The sequence below is a fragment of the Diorhabda sublineata genome, chromosome 8 (assembly GCF_026230105.1).
Source record: "Diorhabda sublineata isolate icDioSubl1.1 chromosome 8, icDioSubl1.1, whole genome shotgun sequence".
NCBI classification, from domain to species: Eukaryota; Metazoa; Arthropoda; class Insecta; order Coleoptera; family Chrysomelidae; genus Diorhabda; species Diorhabda sublineata.
The window spans coordinates 25,897,909-25,915,468 of record NC_079481.1 but is presented as its reverse complement, the minus strand read 5'-3'; the positions used below and the strand labels follow the sequence as shown (position 1 = coordinate 25,915,468).

The 17,560-nt window shown below is 31.4% G+C and overlaps 1 protein-coding gene across 1 annotated transcript in view; it reads left to right on the top strand.

The window, feature by feature from the left end:
- The window catches only part of LOC130447332 (protein O-mannosyl-transferase Tmtc3-like), a 177,816-nt gene extending 160,591 nt beyond the window's left edge, over window positions 1-17,225 (top strand). Inside the window, exon 11 of the mRNA XM_056784097.1 lies at window positions 14,547-17,225. Within this exon, the coding sequence (XP_056640075.1) occupies window positions 14,547-15,044 (498 nt within the window). The 3' untranslated portion in view covers window positions 15,045-17,225. The remainder of the gene's footprint in view (window positions 1-14,546) is intronic.
- Window positions 17,226-17,560: the final 335 nt, after the last annotated feature.

Below are 17,560 nucleotides of genomic sequence, written 5' to 3'. Positions count from 1 at the left end.
AAAACGAATAGCGTATTTTTAATTATATCTGCACATGATTTATAACCTATTCTCTACATCTGGCTATAGAAGCTGCAGATTAATATAAGTTTGTATTTCGTTGTGATTTTGGCCCATCTCGCCTTGATTAACTGTGTAAGTTTTCATCTACTTTTTTTGTGGAAAGCAGCGTGTTCATCTGTAGTTTGTAGTAAGTTTCCTAGGAATAAAAGCAACTCGAACTAAAAGTCCAAGTATCTGACATGCGGAACAGCTCCAGAAAGCAAAGCAGTGACATAAAAGTGCAGTCTGAGAAATATAGAGCAAGAGCAAGGAATTTTTCTGAAATAGAAAAACGACACTAAGTATGATGTGAATATTAAGTGCATTTCTTGATGTTAGGATTGAATTTTGATGTGATGTGAAGATCATTTTCATACATTTAATCAAATATTTGGCATAAACTCCTATGGGATCCAACGATAAGAACTTATTTGTAGAATCAAAGTAAAGGTTATCCTGTTTCATATCGATTTTATGGAATGTAGAGGTAAGGAGAACAATAAAATGTGTTAATTAAAGGTGGCGCCAAATTAGCATCAGGTAAATTTTAAAGGAAGCAACAAATATTCTCCGCTTTTTGGACAACTTTTCACACTTTTGTACAACGTAAGATTTTTTCAATGACCTATGATATCAATTTTTTAAACTCGGCATACTTCAAATCATCTACAATAGCTACATTCATACCATGCCCTTTGTCTACACCAGCGCCATTCTAGAAACTGTTATTTATCGTATATAGCTGGACATTTTTCTCCCATATGGGATTCTTTGTCTTCCTTCTGCCTTAAAAATTAATTCCAATCTATTTTTCCTACTCCTGTTAGGCTGGTCCTAATTATATATCTACCAGTAAGGTTCAGTTATACGTGTAGTTCTTCATTAATCAAAAGCTTTTGATCCAGTTAGTCGTCTGCTTATCCTATTTCATGATAATATATTCACAAATTTTAGGAAAATTACTTACTTTTTTCCAATTTGCAATATTGGAACCATTGGTGGGATATAAAAGAAATTTATTTGAAGAGAATTCATAGTAACCAATTCATAATTTATTTAAGTAATTCATCAGACATTTCTAACCCATCTCAACTGATTGACACTTCTAATCAGTCCAGCTCAAATATTGATTAATTTTGGATTTTTTAAATGAAATTCATGATTCCAAGCATGCTCTGATCAGCAGTCTTACGAAGAAGAAAAAATATTCATTAACTGATTTCTAGACATATGAAATCACGAAAAAGTGTAAAACCTCAAAAAATTGGTCTTCAATCGCAGTATATTGTAGAAATATAACAGTTAGTTAATAACACAAATGAAAAGTGGAATACCGAAATGTTTCACCTCTTCTCATCTCGAGGATAACAGTTCCGAAGTGTTTTGTTGATCTGATGAATCTTGTGTAAATTTGATTTGAAATTGTATAGAGCTCAAAGAATATTGAGCTTTTGAAGTCTAACCTTTTGTTTTGAAAATAATTATTCCCCTTATCGTTAGATGGCAGCACATTGTAACTAAGAAAACGTTTGCTACTAGAACTCCAAACACATGTGCGACTTTTCTCCCATGAATGTCAGGAGCTTATTCCAAATATTGAGGCGAAACTGGCGTTAGTTATTTGCTGTTAGTTCTTGAAGACATTCAGAAGAAGATATCATACCTTCATTTTTACTATTTATAGTATTATCTCCCACTAAACAACAAATGAATGATACCTAGATTTCATCAATGATAAATGTTTTCCTACTTTCACCTTATAAAGCACCATATTAACTTAAAATATTGATTCGTAAATTTTTTACTTATTTATTATTAATAAAAATTTAGTTCTTCCCATATTTTTTTCAATAATATTAAGCTTGTAGGCTTGCGCATATTATCTATGAATGTTTTTAATAAATCTCTAGAATCCTTGCTACGGAAGATTATTACCAATAGAACTTTTTAAGTTATAGAATCTTCAATAAAACTCTTTACTGCAGAGGTTCTTTTCCACTTACCAAGTCGTATAATTTTTAAAAGAATGATGATGATAAGTGACAGATGCGAGTGGAAATGACAAAACATCTTACAAGGACTATAATTTTTTTGCTCACCACATGAGTTTACCGCTGAGTAAGGTCTTGTACCAAAAGATTGATTGTGCTTCTGTGTTTCCCATATTCAAAAAGCAACTCAGATTGTTGATTCCAACAAGTTCTGGTGAAGGTATTAATTTGTTATACGTCTCCACAGTATTGATAGAGAATCCTGCTCCTATAATTGTAAATTTTCGTGAAATACTAGTCTTAGTGCCTAGACTCCAAACAAACATACATGCAAACATATCTTGCTTATTACTGATTTTCAAACTCCTCAATTCTCACTACATTCCCACTATTAGTTTAACTTGATTTTTCCAAAATTTATTATCTTAAATGTTACTGGATATTATTACCTTGATCATCAGATATTTTTAATATCACGTTTTCGTCATTCTTCCATAATGCAGCTTTCTTCACTTTACTATATAAATGTTATGTAAGATATTTGTTATATAGACTTTCATTGAGGCTTTTAGTAGGTACTTTGACTATTTTGATTGAATTATTTGCGAAATTCGATAGCACGACTTTCTCTTTTACTATAATCACTGTCTGCTTTTACTACCATTCTTTGAATTATTATATTATTTTCATATGTATGTACTTTGCTTCTTTATCTTTGATAAAAATTATATCTAGTACATAATTTTTTCTTGTCTTTCTCACTAAATTCATGTGGTTGATTTCTAGAAAAACGACAAAAATACACTCAATAGACAAATCAAACACCCACAATTTTACTTCAGTTTCTGTTAATTGACTGCTTGGATATGGGTTTCAGAAATCTCTGCTCGTTCAATATTACCAAAAATGTTGAAAAAATTAGTTTAAATGATACTATTTGCCAAAAACTTACATATGTATGCTAAATAGAGAAAACGATACACGATTTTTTGTTGTACATGCTCGATTTAACGATACCATGTTTGAACAATCCTTCCAGTTTATATTTTAATAGATTTTATATTTTCTGAGAGGATATAAGTTAAAAATTTCCGTATACATATAAAATTATATATTTGATTGGGATGAAGCTCATTGGACTTGTTATTGTTAGAAATACATTATTATCATGTCTACCATTTCTACTTATCAAAACTCCTTATAAATTTTGCAAGTGGAATTAATTAAGGAGCTCGGAAACGTTGTCTTTGGTGAAGATAAATGTTGTTCCTTCATCTACATCAAATGTAATTCCAAAAAGTTCAAAGTTTGGAAACGAAATTAGAAACAAAGAGTAGGAAGTTGGCAAGTGGTTACAATATACTCTCCCACTTCCGTCTGTGAATACTGATAGGATCTTGATTGTTTTGCGTTTGATTATATTGAGAAACCAACTAATAAAGAAGTTGACGATTATTCAGATTATTTAGGTGAAGCGAATATTGCGAACTTAACTTGTATACCTTTAATTATATGGTTTTGTAGATTTTTTTCTATGTAGTTTAATTTAGTACGTCCCTAATAAAACAAAAAAAGTTGTAAATTCCAACCAACAGTTATCCTTTCTTCCAGTCCACCGGAAAAGAAATTAAGTTGAAACGAAATTTATATAAAGAGCAATTTCACATTTTTAAAAGTAATGATAAGTAATTAGCAGAATTGCATTTATGATCCTTCTTCACGACCTTTGTTACTTCTATTTGAATTGAACTGAATCTTTTTCAAATATTTCATAAATTTTCTATCACTCGTATATTTTGAATGGAATAATTATTGTCATTTAAATAGAGTATGAAATTTTAGACCACAAAAAAAATCTTCTATTCGCCTGTGTACTAATTGTTGACACTGCACATCTATATCGTCAATTATTGACATTTAATGTTCTATTGGATGTAATTCCTCCAACTCTGATGGTTACATAGAAAGTTGAATCAATTCATTTGGTTCAGTTCAGTTCATCCAGATTGAAGTGTTGCAATAGAATAATTGTAGGAACGGTTTATATATCGAAAGGGTTTTTAGTTCTGATACTAGAGGAGAATATTTCAGATTTTTTAATCCTTCGACTTTTTTGTCTATTTTTTTTTTATTAGGTTTATTAAAAGGTATAATTAGTGCAGTGAGGTCTTTAACGAAACATATATTAAAAGTTTCTCCAGCTGAAGTTAATTGGAATTCGATGGGAAATGTTTGCTTTGAAATTGTGAAAAGGAGAATCAATTAGTTGTTTGTTATAAATCATTTGTATTTCCATTTCTTATCGGTTGATTGTGAATTGGAATAGGCTCTGTAATAAATCATTTCATTGCTATAAATATTTTAAGTATTATGTGTATCATCCTAAAACGTTTTGTAATGCCACACTAAAAGTTTTAGGATACATTTAGTAAATTCTAGTTTTTCAACATTTTATAGCTACGATTTTATGTGAATTTCTTAGCAATACTTTATTTTCATATCGTAAAATTGTTGGAGTGTCTCATCGTCATCGTCAACAAAATCTTGTAGGTCTACGAAAAGTGGCAGCTTGTATATAATAATACACTTTTTACCCACCCTATAATTTGCGTGATATACAACAAATAAAAATAATACGATCGATTTTGATACTACATAAACCTGTTGTTATTGTTACATTTCGGTGCACAACTTTGACATTCTCTGTAACGATTTGGACAAATAATCTTCATCTATTCTTCTCTGTCCAATTTGTCCTACAACAACTCAATCTAGTTCAGGTGGGGAACCTGAGACCGCCCAATCATTACTATCAGTACATTGCTCCTTTCCAATTCTTTCATATACTTTCTTGCACAACTTCAAGGAATGTTAATAAGGAAGGAATAAAGGAATAAATTTTCTTTTCCTTTAAAATTTTTTATAGCTTCCTTTCTTCAAAATACCTTTAATTTTTACTAATTCTTCAGTTGCTTTTCCTTCCAAACGTACCCAAACCATCACTTACCAAACTTCCGCCGTGTTCGAAGTAGGGATTACACATAGCTGGAAGATTCGTTCTTTTTCAACCTCTCAAACTTTGACTCATCACTCCATAAAACTCTTGCGACAAATTATTATGTTCTTTAACTCACTGCAACCTCTCAATTTTATTTTGATGTTTCAAAAGAGATTTCTTCATGGCCAACCTTCCCAAAAGGCCAGCTTCCCTCATTTTGTTTTTCACAGTAAAAATACTCAAAGGTACACAGGTACATTTTCTATTGCCAAAACTCCTGGTGAATGCATTTTTTCTCATGTTGTAGTCCACGATACGTCGAGGTGGTAATTTGGCGGGAATGGTACGGTTACTTTTGTCTAGACTATGAAAACATGCGATTAATGTAGGAGTTCCAATCGAGCTATTATTTTTGGTTTGGGAGACACCATTTTGAAATCTAATTAATAGATTGTGGTTTTGGTATTTAAACTTTTTTCTAAGTTTTTATAGAATAACAAGTGAAATGTTACGATAACGAATTGGTTGGTTATTAATATAGGAAGTTATTCATGAATAGCTGCAAATTTCGTTGTAGTTTTTGTCAAACATTATACTAAATTTAGTCAATTTTACGTTATTTATATTTAGGAAAATTGTAGGTCATCTGAAGAATTCATTTTTGATATCATCATCGAATAAAATAGATAAATAATTACACTGCACCTTGCAACTTGAAATCTATACAATTTCCGTTTCTAGTTTTAATCTTCTATGTAAATTTTGATGATTCTACTACGAACTTTGGTTATGGTCCATCTTAAAAACCTTCAATAATATTCGATTGACGGTTTTCTAGATTTTTAAAATGCCTGTCTACTTTTCATAACTCCAATCGTTGAATATAAAGCTTTGATGTCTAGGCAATCGTTCATACGAAAATTTAACACGTTCGATATCGACAATTCTATAAATCCCATCGATTCTACCATAAAAATCGTTGCTTCTTTCATCTCACATCGAAATATTATTTGGTTTATTTCAAACAATTAATTCCATTATTTTTGGTATCTTCCTCCGAAAATTTCTGTTTTCGATTTTGAAATTGTCAATTTGTTTCATAAATTCCACCTAAGAACATCGAATATAATTTTTTTTGTTATTATAGTTGATATACACAAAAATCCAAATTTTTTTATAAAGATTTTGTTGATAATGAAATTTGATATTTGTAAAGAAAACAGTAGCAACCTTGAAGTAACGTTTGGCTATGAAAGATCCTCCAAAATAATATTTTAACAGTGTATTAGAGATTCCAACCCCGACTCTTCTCTTAGTAGGTTACTGGTGTTTCTGGTGATTTACAACAACGCCATGATGACATAATACCGTCGAAATTGCCTGCGAACGCGTACGCCACAACTACCATTAAACGGGAATGGTGTTGTAAAAGTGTAATTATTAACCACTTGCAGGCGTGTTTCAGTTGTCATTTTTTCAATAGGAATACATGTGAAAAATTAGGCAAACATTCATCAGTTGTTTGTTGAAGATTAAAAGTGTCAGCGAGTTAATTCTATCCGTCCAAATGGTACTACGTTGATTTTACATTATTACATTGTATTCAAGTAATAAAACGTGACAATCAATATGAAGAAGACGAAAATAGTGGTAATGAGGAAAGAAATACAGTTGCAACAAGTAAAAAGTTTCAAATATTTAGGTGGAGAGATACAGGGCGATGGAAAAAATGACCAGACTATGCATAGCTGTGAAAAATGGGTATTTACAAACTGACTCAAACAAAAAACAATTTCAGACATTTACGTTGTTTCGCTTATCATCGATAATTTCATTCTCTTGTGGTTAACTAATGTTTTTTTTCGTGTATATATAAACAAAAAATATTGAAGAAACAAAATATTAAAAATTCCAAGTCTCATTTTTATAGGAAGAAAGCAGAATCAACTTCTTAAAAAGTATGTAAAATAGATTTGGATAGAGAAGATTCAGCTGGAGAAGGCTACAATTATGATTGTGTAAGGTGTGGTGAAAATTACTATGAAAAAAGTCGAAGATTGGATTCAGTGTATTTACTGTCTTGAATGGATGCATGAAAATTGTAGTCCGTTTGAAAATACTGGAGGGACATGTGGAAAAAATGAAAAGGACAAGTCTAAAGACAAGGAAAATCATAGCAAGAGGAATGGAAAAGGAAAAAGTACGAATAAATATCTTCTACTACTTACTATGGTCATCTTACACTTATGGGTCTGATAAGATGGCCACGTACTCAGTTTAAAAAATTATTACTGAACCGTCTATTGATAATTAGTCACCAAAGTCTGTAAAAAAAGTTGATTAATAGAAGATTAACAAAAAAGTACAGAATTTCATATCTTTTTGTAACAGTTACTTAAAATTCTACCGCCATATTGGCAATTAGAGTTTCAGTTGTAAGCTTATACCGAAAATTTGGAAACCTGATGATAGTATAAGAGTAAAGGTGCTTATGCCATTTGAACAATATTTAAAATAGTTTGGAATACCCTATTGCCAAAATTGTGGAATAGAAAGGAATAGAAAATATTGGCCAAAATTTTTGCATGAATTATAAGACACAAACATTCAACACCCACAGTGAGTACATGCGGATTCATGATTATAAATGAAAGTGATTGTTGTGGGATTGTTGCAGTGAAATATCTGAATATACATTTTTCAATATATATACCGAGCTATAATATATAATATATAACTTATATATTAGTCATTCATTACCTAATTGGCTTAAAATTAGTATGCATTATTACAGGGGTGTGTCACAAATAATATCGATTTTCAATACCTGAAAATTCCTACGCTTCAATTTGAACATAAAGTGTATAATGCTATCATATTTTCAGTTTATTAACGACAAAGTATGAGAAAATATGAAAAGGTAACCTTGATGAGTGAATGGTAGAGCATTGGTTCAATCGTTTTAATAATGGAGATTTGAGACTGAGTTGAGATTTCATGAGAAGTAGTACAAAACCAACATTGTACCACTACTCGCCGATTATCAGACTTCCTTGGACCTTTTAAAGATACTCGTACCATACCTCCGTTATTTAAAATCATTAAGATCTATGAAAGTTGTAGAATAGTATTACATTGTCCGAAATTCAAGTTAATTGCAAAGGAGGTTTGTAAACAGCTCCTTACCATGTCGAAAGATGTTATTACGAATTGTTAATTGAGATGAAGAATGATTTAATCTTGTTGTATGTCTGGTTCGATTGAAAAGATTTAGTGTACATCAAAATCATTTCAGATGGTGAAGCAATTAATGCCAAGGTATACAGTGGACAGCTCATGCGAATGTATGAGGTTTTTTTGGAGAAATATCCAGGCTTAGTCAACCGAAAGCTAGTTCTCTTACAACAAGATAATGCGAAACCACACACTACCGAAGTTATGCGGGATGAGATCGAAGAACATCCAGCATCTTGCACTGTCAGATTACTACTATGACAAAATTCTTGCCATAGATAAAATTCGAATCTAAAGTAGCCAAAAGAGTGGTTTTACAAGGTTTCAAAGAGATTGCTAAACGTTGGGTTGAAACCATAGAAAACGAATATCAAGGCTTTCTGTTTGAATAATTATTTAAAGAACAAAAGAGCACATTGGGAACCGGCATTATTTATGAGACTTCTTCTATAGTTGGGGATTTGTTAAACGTAAATGATTTATAGATGTTTCTTTTTTGAGAAAATAGAAATGTTCCATGAAACAACTTCAAAATTATTGTAATGCTACGAGAATACAAAATAAACGTAATTACGAATTTATCGAATTTACAGAACCTGATTCAAGAGTTTCTGTGCACTTTTTATCTTAATCGATTTCATTGAAAAAAGGAGGCGTCAGTTAAAACTGCGTTGGCGTCACCACGTCTGAATATAAGACCTTTGCTTTTTCTGAATAATTGAGCAATTACTCAATACGAGACTAACATCGTACAGATTTAATTTCATGTTGTAACAAAATCCAAATAAGCTACAGGGTTATTTATTATAAATTACTTATTTCTTTTTATATTTAATGTTACCTATAAAAATATGAGTTTTTTGGTTATGAATTAACTTGTTTGGAATACTTTTAAAAGTAAAACTTTTGGAAGATATTAAAAAAATCAAACGGGATTGTATTCATTACTTTGATGAATTTATGAAAAATTTATATTATAGATGGAAGGGTCTTACACGGATATCAGACCTACTAGGGTCTGTCTGCAGGTTCAAGTATCGACGTAATGATTCATTAATAACTTTAGCAACCACGTAGTTGGAAGCTCTGAGTTCATTCGCTTGATCTATTTTCAATGTTTCCCACAAAATAAAAATTATTAAAGTTTTAAAAATATATGGTAGGGAATTTCAGCATCATAGTAATAAAATTTTCATGAGATGAAAAACATAAGAATAATTATCACCGTAAAACCATTTTACTGCGAGAACTCAACCGTTTTGCCAGAGTTATAAGAAGAAATACAAACATATAAATAATTCAACGTTTAAAATAAACGTATTATAATATTCAATTCTACTCTCTTCCAGAGTTTTTATTGCTCCCATAATTCAATCAGATCAAAAATTCTTCTCTCCTTCGACATGTATTCGTTATAAACGGATTATACAAATTTTCATGTTCCATTATCCCAACTCAAATTAGATATAATGCAAATTCTTTGAATATAATCAAAGAAGCAAAAATGACAAAAGAAAAATAACGAGCGTTTGAATAATAATGAATCGGTACGAGGCGTTTAGGGTCCATTAAATATAAATGAACTTTAGTAACTGAGAGTCGTTAGGTAGGGAAACTGCATCAGCAGACTTGTCTAGTTAGTCTCAAATTAGCAGCTGTTACGATGAATGTGAGAAATGTACCCGGCTCTGTTTAACATCATACCCTAGTGCGACCAAGGTGACTTCACTGGTTCGTGAGCTTATCGAAGAGAATCGATCATTTGCGGTTCTTTACATTTCGAAATAACAGCTATGAAAGTGTCCAATCATTCATTATAAAAGCGGTTGGGTTGAACCCAAATCACAAGACGTGGGTTTGCCCCATATCTGAGAAAATGAACTTACCTAAAATTTACAATTGGCGACCCATATTCTTGTTCTATTTCTGCTTAATAAAATAACTGTAGACTGTAGTAAACCGTATCTCATGCAACAAAAATTCCGAATTCTCGCTAAAACTTGTGAGTGAAAAATTTCATCTCTATTATAAAAACTCGTCTTGAAACAAATGTCTCATAAAATGAAATTCCTTGACATTTTTATTTCAATGTGGAAAACTACCGTAATAGTTGATCCGCACATTTTACAAAATGTTTCATTCTCTACTAAATTCTCGAAGAATTAACGTTTATTTCGGAAGTGACTGCCAAGCGAAAAGCTGATTTATCGCTTTCAATACAAAAACCGAAAACCCAAATGTAGCAAAGTCGATTAAAAGCAGCAGTTAACGTTGAAAACGAAAAAGAATAAGAATGCACACTTCGACGGATGTTTAGTTCTGTTAGAAAATTAGACCAACTGAACAATGGTTTTTGTTTCATAAGCAAAAACATTTCCTATTCCAGTAGTATTTCCTATTTTAATTTCCTTTATAGTTATATCATTCACAAAAATTATTTCCATTTGCTATTTCTGAAAATATGTATTTTATAAATTCCGTTAGAATCTTTTGAAACGTGTGAGTGGAATGAATTATCACAGGACTGCATTTTTTAACACTTTGAAAGTTGATTAAAAAATTTCAACTGCTTTGTATGAATTAGGGAGCGGTAGTTTTATTATATCCAGTAAGGTTATGGTTCGAAAATGTAACCTCCCAAAATTTTGAGAAAAAAAGCTCGAAAAAGAAAGAAAAAGTTCTGCATGGTCCAAAATGCAACCATCAGATATCAATTTTTTAAGCAGTATACGAAAGTGATATCATTTTGTTGCATTTTAACTTTTGGACCATACAAAACTTTTTATCAAGAATAACTTTTTTTCATAAAACCACTAATAAAAAAGTTTTTCATATGGTTCCAGCATAAGTAGACATTTGCGATGATCCAGGATATTGTAAAAACCTTCTCCAGAAACATTTAGATCGATAGTTCAATGATTACCATATAGAGGGAGCCACCCACTATTACTTTTATAGTATGACATTAAGTTATCTGTCTTATTTCTCTGTTACAATTTATTATGTGAATTATCATAAATGGAAACTTTAGTTCATTCAATTACCGCTAATTTCTGTAATTTCCTCTATGGTGTATTATGTAAATAACGTATCAACAAGTGAAAATGAATAAGTTTGTTAGTTCATTTATATTTTGGTATTCCTGCGTGCACAATAAAAATTATTAAAAACAGTAGAAGAACTTCCGTGATGTTAGTTTTTAAGATTGAAAATAGTCGGAACTAAAATGCCGAAGTTGAAATGTCACAAGAAAAAAATTTTCGTTGACGTTTTTGAATTAGTAGAAGTAGTGGGTGTAGTAGAGGGACGGCATCGTATTATCGTACTGCAGATACATTTATCTGATGCGTAATTTTCTTAAATATGTCTGTCGGAGACAGATGATGAAGTTGTTGATATTATCTATACTCCGCTTAAAAGCTTTATTTCAATGCTAGAGAAAACAAAATTGTGAATATTCATAAAAATTATGACAAGACTGTTGATGACGTTATTTCTGTCTCTTCGTATGTTGTGAATAGCTCTCGGCGAAAAATTTTTGTGCATCTATTGTTATTATTGTCTCTTTATTTAGGACATGTCATACAGAGTCCATATTTCATTACCTGTCACAATGGAATTTAGAAAATCTCCATCAGTATTAAAATAGTCGAGAAATTTCACAGCTCCCCCATTTGATGAGGTTTGTGGTTGTCAGCATCTTCTCCATGTGTTGAAGATTGAAACCAAAATGTGGAATATAGGCATTGTCATTGATGTTCAAGTAGAGCTCCTTATTATAAATGTTGACGGTGGAAGATCAATGTCATCTGATGCGGAATGAGATAATGTGTTTATTGAGGTAGAAAATGAAAATTTAATTCTCATGTTTCAATATACAAATTATTATATGAATGTGGTCCATATTCACTTTATATCTATTCCAAACTTCACGTTTACATTGTAAAGATTGATTTTTTTGCTGGTATCTTTTTGGCAACACTGTTTTTGACAGATCACGCGTGAATCGTGTCATATGTCATTGTCAAATTTGTTCAGTTTGGTCTAGAATTTAATTATGTTCGAAATACTAACAAACAACGCTTGCAAATTATTGAATTTTACAATGGAAATTCATGCTCAGTTAAGAGAGTGCTACGGTCTACTTAGGGAACTATTCGGAAGCTTGACTTAATTTCGAACTCAGAACATTTGGTGAATGGGCGCTAGAAAAGGGGAGAGAGATCCACTTTTTTATCGAAAAATTATGTTTATCGACGAAGCTCATTTCTGGTTGAATGGATACGTCAACAAGCAAAATTGCCGCATCTGGAGTGAAGATCAGCCAGAAGCATTGCAAGAGCTACCAATGCATCCCGAAACAGTCACTGTTTGGCGTTGATTATGGGCCGGTGGCATCATCGGGCCGTACTACATCAAAAGCGACGTTGGTCGGAACGATTTTTTTTGCCCAAAATAGGAGAATCGGACTTGCATGACATATGGTTTCAATAAGACGGTGCCACATGCCAAATGGCACTCGAAACAACGGCCAAATTGAGAGCCGTCTTCAGTGTTCATCTCACGTTTGGGGCCCGTCAATTGGCCGCCTAGATCGTGTGATTTAACGCATTTGGACTATTTCTTGTAGGGCCATGTGAAGGCTAATTAATGTCTACAGGAATAAACCAGCAACGATTAACGCACTGGAAGTCAATATTGAAGCATGTATTCGTGAAATACCGGTCATTAAATTATACTCTTTCATTATATCGATTTCACTAAAGGGATCAAATTTCAAATCCTAGACCTCTTAAAAAATCATTTTTTATATTTCTGAAATAACAATTATGCATTATCATTTATTATTTATCTGCTGTATAAAATCGCAAATTATTTCTTAAATGCGGTCCTGTTACATGCTCGGCCTTTCAACACTGATCACGTGCACTATGCATGAATATGTTTTGGTTTACTATTTTTCTTCGATAATTACTTCTTCTTAGAGTATTTTCGGTACAGACCGTACCAAACGAACGATTTGTAATTTTAATGAAAGAAAATACTGATTGGTCCATTTTCTCTCTTCATATTCTTTTCATACATAATTTGTTTTTCGGAACAGAACATGGAAGAAAGAAAAAGCATATTGAGACATGATGTCTTTCTTAACAATTAGAGAAACCATATGTCGGCATGGTATACGGTTTTTATATTTGCTATTCCATAGATACTAAAATTGATGTCTTCCAGAATAAAATGAAAATGAACTATAAGTAAACATTTTAAAGATGCATATTCGTAGTTTACTGAACATAAAAATCCCTAGAATATTGTATTTCTCTAACACGAATTTATTTCCCCCAAGATACGGAATTTTTCATTCCTATTTATCGGTTCCTTGACTTTGTATCGTGAAATTCCGTATATTTTGTATCAAGAAGATATAAAGCCGAGGAATGCAGGATACAGCTTGCGACGTATTGATCGAATAAGGTTCGAGAAATTAAGGTGTTTGGTAATTCAAGCCGTCGGGAGTATTTCTCCTTAATTTACATACGAAATGAAAGACATTTGCGGAGAAGTCCTATTTTGCCCACACATTATGTACCTATGAATATATAATGAAACCATTAGATTATCGGACGTGGTAACAGGTTTTAGAAAATACTGATAGGGATGATATGTACTGTTTTATTAATTATTTTCAATATTCTATGATCTATTATGAAAACTTATAAAACTTCCAAAAGTATGTGGAGGACAAAATATTACTCAATGTTTTTGAAAGTAGAAAAATGAATCTTTGAAAAAGTGGGTTCGTTTCGTTAATGTTAGTCAACTCTCAAACTATTTTATTATACGAGGGTCACTCTGAAAATTTTGAGATTTAATTCAACTAAAGGAGTAAAAGCAGGCAAAACTCCATTTTCCAATTCAAAAATTGTCAAGTAGTAAGCTTTGACTGTAGTTGAATCCTTGTTATCAATGAATAAATTGTAATTCGATGTGCTTACTAAAAATAGAATTTTCAAGAGACCAATACATGTGCTTGCTTTGATATACTTTGATTTCAAGGTCGTTTCAAGTGAACACTAAAGTCTTTAATTGTTGAAGGTATACTTTCAAGCTTCCAAGTTGTTAAGCTGCTGTTATAAAAGTGCGTTGATGTAGGTGAAGATTACTCTAAAGAAAAATCATGTATCCTATATTGTACGTCAAAATATATAGCGTCACCCCGTAACTTTTATAAATATATAATTAGATATTCAACTAATATCTCTATTATATTTTTGTTCCAGTGCTACCGACGTATTCTCGAATTGGAACCCGATAATATTCAAGGTCTTCACAATCTTTGTGTTGTTCACGTAGAGCGAGGAAAACTTCTAGAAGCTCAATCATGTCTTCAAGAGGCCCACAAACTAGCACCAGGAGAAGATTATGTATTAAGACACCTTCAGATAGTCCAAAACAGGATCACTAAGCTTCATCTCAATCCGCACGACATGGGTGAAGCAGAAGATAATCCAAAAGAAAAAAGCAAAGTTGTGTCAAATAAAAGTATAGACGAAACTGATAAGAAGACGAAACCTATGGTATCTGGAGATTCTGAAGAACAGAGATATAGTAGTAGAGTAGTTAATACAGAACCGATGTTTGTTAAAAATGTGGATAATCCAGATGATTTCGAGGATTATGTACTTAACGATAAAGGGTTCACGGAGATTACTGAACATAATAATGTTTGGAATGATGTTGGTAATGATAAAGATGATCCTTCTTCGGGAATGTCTTAAGAAATAATTCGAGAAAGAGTTAAGGCTGGATTTTTCTACAATATAGAAATGTTTATGATGAGAATGTGTGAATTGATACAATTTTTTCCGAGTTAATATAGTAAAATTGTTTGGGCAATTATAAACAAGTTGATATAGATCAAAGGTCAATTTATTAATTATGGATTTTTCACAATTAAAATATGAATAAGTCGGGACTATCACGAATTCAAACATTTCACTAAATGGTTCACATTAGTTATCAAATATCATTTTGTTCTTATGACATTGGCTCCTAATACATAAATATTTTATTGAGGAAAAAGAGTCCCATGTTACGGCCTTCCCAAATCGCATTATTCCTAATATAATAAAAAAAAACTCTTAATTTCATTGTGTTCAAATTAAGAGTAATATTCTTCAAGAAACAGTACCAAAAGTTACTTTTGTAACTAAGTAACACAAAATGTTAAATATCTTATTTAATTTATCTCACATCCATGCCGCTCAACGTGTCCCTTGATTGGATTGAGCAGTTAACTGTTTTCCATATTTTTTCATACCGTTTCAACTTATTCATGTATTTCCTAACATTTCGCATATTTCTTCTCACCCTTTTTTTGATATGGCATCACTTGATACCAGATGAAGGAATTCTTCATTCACATTTTCTAATATGAATTGGAAGCTGAGAATTTTTGTTATAAAATTGATCAGAACAACTTTTATTATTGTCCATCCACAGTTACTTCTCCAGGTTGATTATCTTCAACAAGTGTAGTGTCTGGTAATTAACTTCCGGGAACTATTAATAAAAAACAAGCAGCAGAATATTTTATTATTAACCTTCACAATAGTCTTTATTCAACTCTTCTTTGACATCCTGTATGCCAAAAGATGAAGTCCTTTGAGGTATAATTTAAACTAGTGGCTATATCAGGATGATGAAGTAGGCGATGTTTCATTTTTTTGCTAAAAATTCTAGCATAATTGGTGAAATACCGTCGATATGAGTAGTAACGGGAACTTCTTTATCTACTGATAAATGTGCTTCGTTACCACTACACACCAACTGCAATTTGCATGTTTTTCAACAGATTTGATCAAAAATATTATCACGACACGTTGTTGTAATGTAAGACACTTATTTCTTTGAAAAATTACACAAAAACGAAAAACTGAAATAAAGAACCCCTTTGCTAGACAGATATGGACGAAATGAAGCATTGTTCCAGTTCCTAAGTTTAGACTAAATCTCGGAACTTAATTGCCACACCTCGTAGATCATAAATGTATTTTTCTGATTCGATATTACAACTAGTTTAGAAATTCAGTTAAATTATATTTGTACATCCTCATAACAAATTGATGATATTGAAGTTAAAAATAAAAAATCGTGTCTATGAACTTTTATACGAGCCATTAGATGTAGTGTTCATTCTGTGATACTCAGAATAATCGTTTATAGTTATATTTTATCTTAAATAAATTACATTCAAAATTTCGACTCTTCAAAACCATAGTTTGTTAAAAAGAAATACCCTAATGTGACTTAACGTTCACAATCACAATTATTTTGATTTCTGTATCTGAGTTAGTTATACAATTTGATTCACAATGATAATGATAACATCAATTTATAATAGAATGAGCATATATTTTATTCCAAATGACTTATTAGGATTCTTAAAAAAGAAGTAATAACACAATAATATTTATTGGTGAAAACACTGATAAAAAATGTAGCTTACAATAACATAAGTATCTTTAATAATTCTTCGCCCCTAATGTGGTACAATTTCAAAAATATGAAAGGAAAAATTTTGTTCCATGCTACCAAAGAAATCTTATCATAAATTATATTTACAAAACTGAGACTACTGAGAACCTAACAAGAAACTGAAAATAGAAATAATTTTCAATTGAAATTATAGTATTGCTATTTCTCTAAACTATTATGTTTATTAATTAATCTCTACCTCAACCAAGGGATCAATGGCTAAAATAAAATGTAAATTGAAAGCTTGACAAAAGAAAGCACACAAACTATATATTTAGTAAATATATATTTTTGAGCTTTGATTTTTAGTTTACCTTGACGTTTTGTTTTTGTTTACGCCGAGAATTTTCAAAATTCCAACGCAGTTCAACCCGTGAACATAGTTTTTTTGTTCATAATCCCGACCGCGGACACCTTTCCGAACATATATAAGCTGCAATAGCTCATAGCTTCAGAGTTTTTCTTTGTATTGTTAGCTCCATATTCTTTAGCAAATTTATCTATTGCCTTGGTCTTCCTTTTTTCTTTCGTTCTTTCCTCGTTCTTAATATCGTCTCAACTAGCCTGTAATTACTCGTTGTTTCCTTGATTGAGTGATTGATTGTTTGATCGTATACTGCTAAGATTTCTTTGTTAGTTCTTGTACATATGACTTGATCAAATTGCATTCCTCCAAAAATTTTCTTTCAGTTCATTTTTAGCCTCTTTCAATCATATCCATAGTTGAGCACCGTTGTACGATTAACTATTTTAGAAA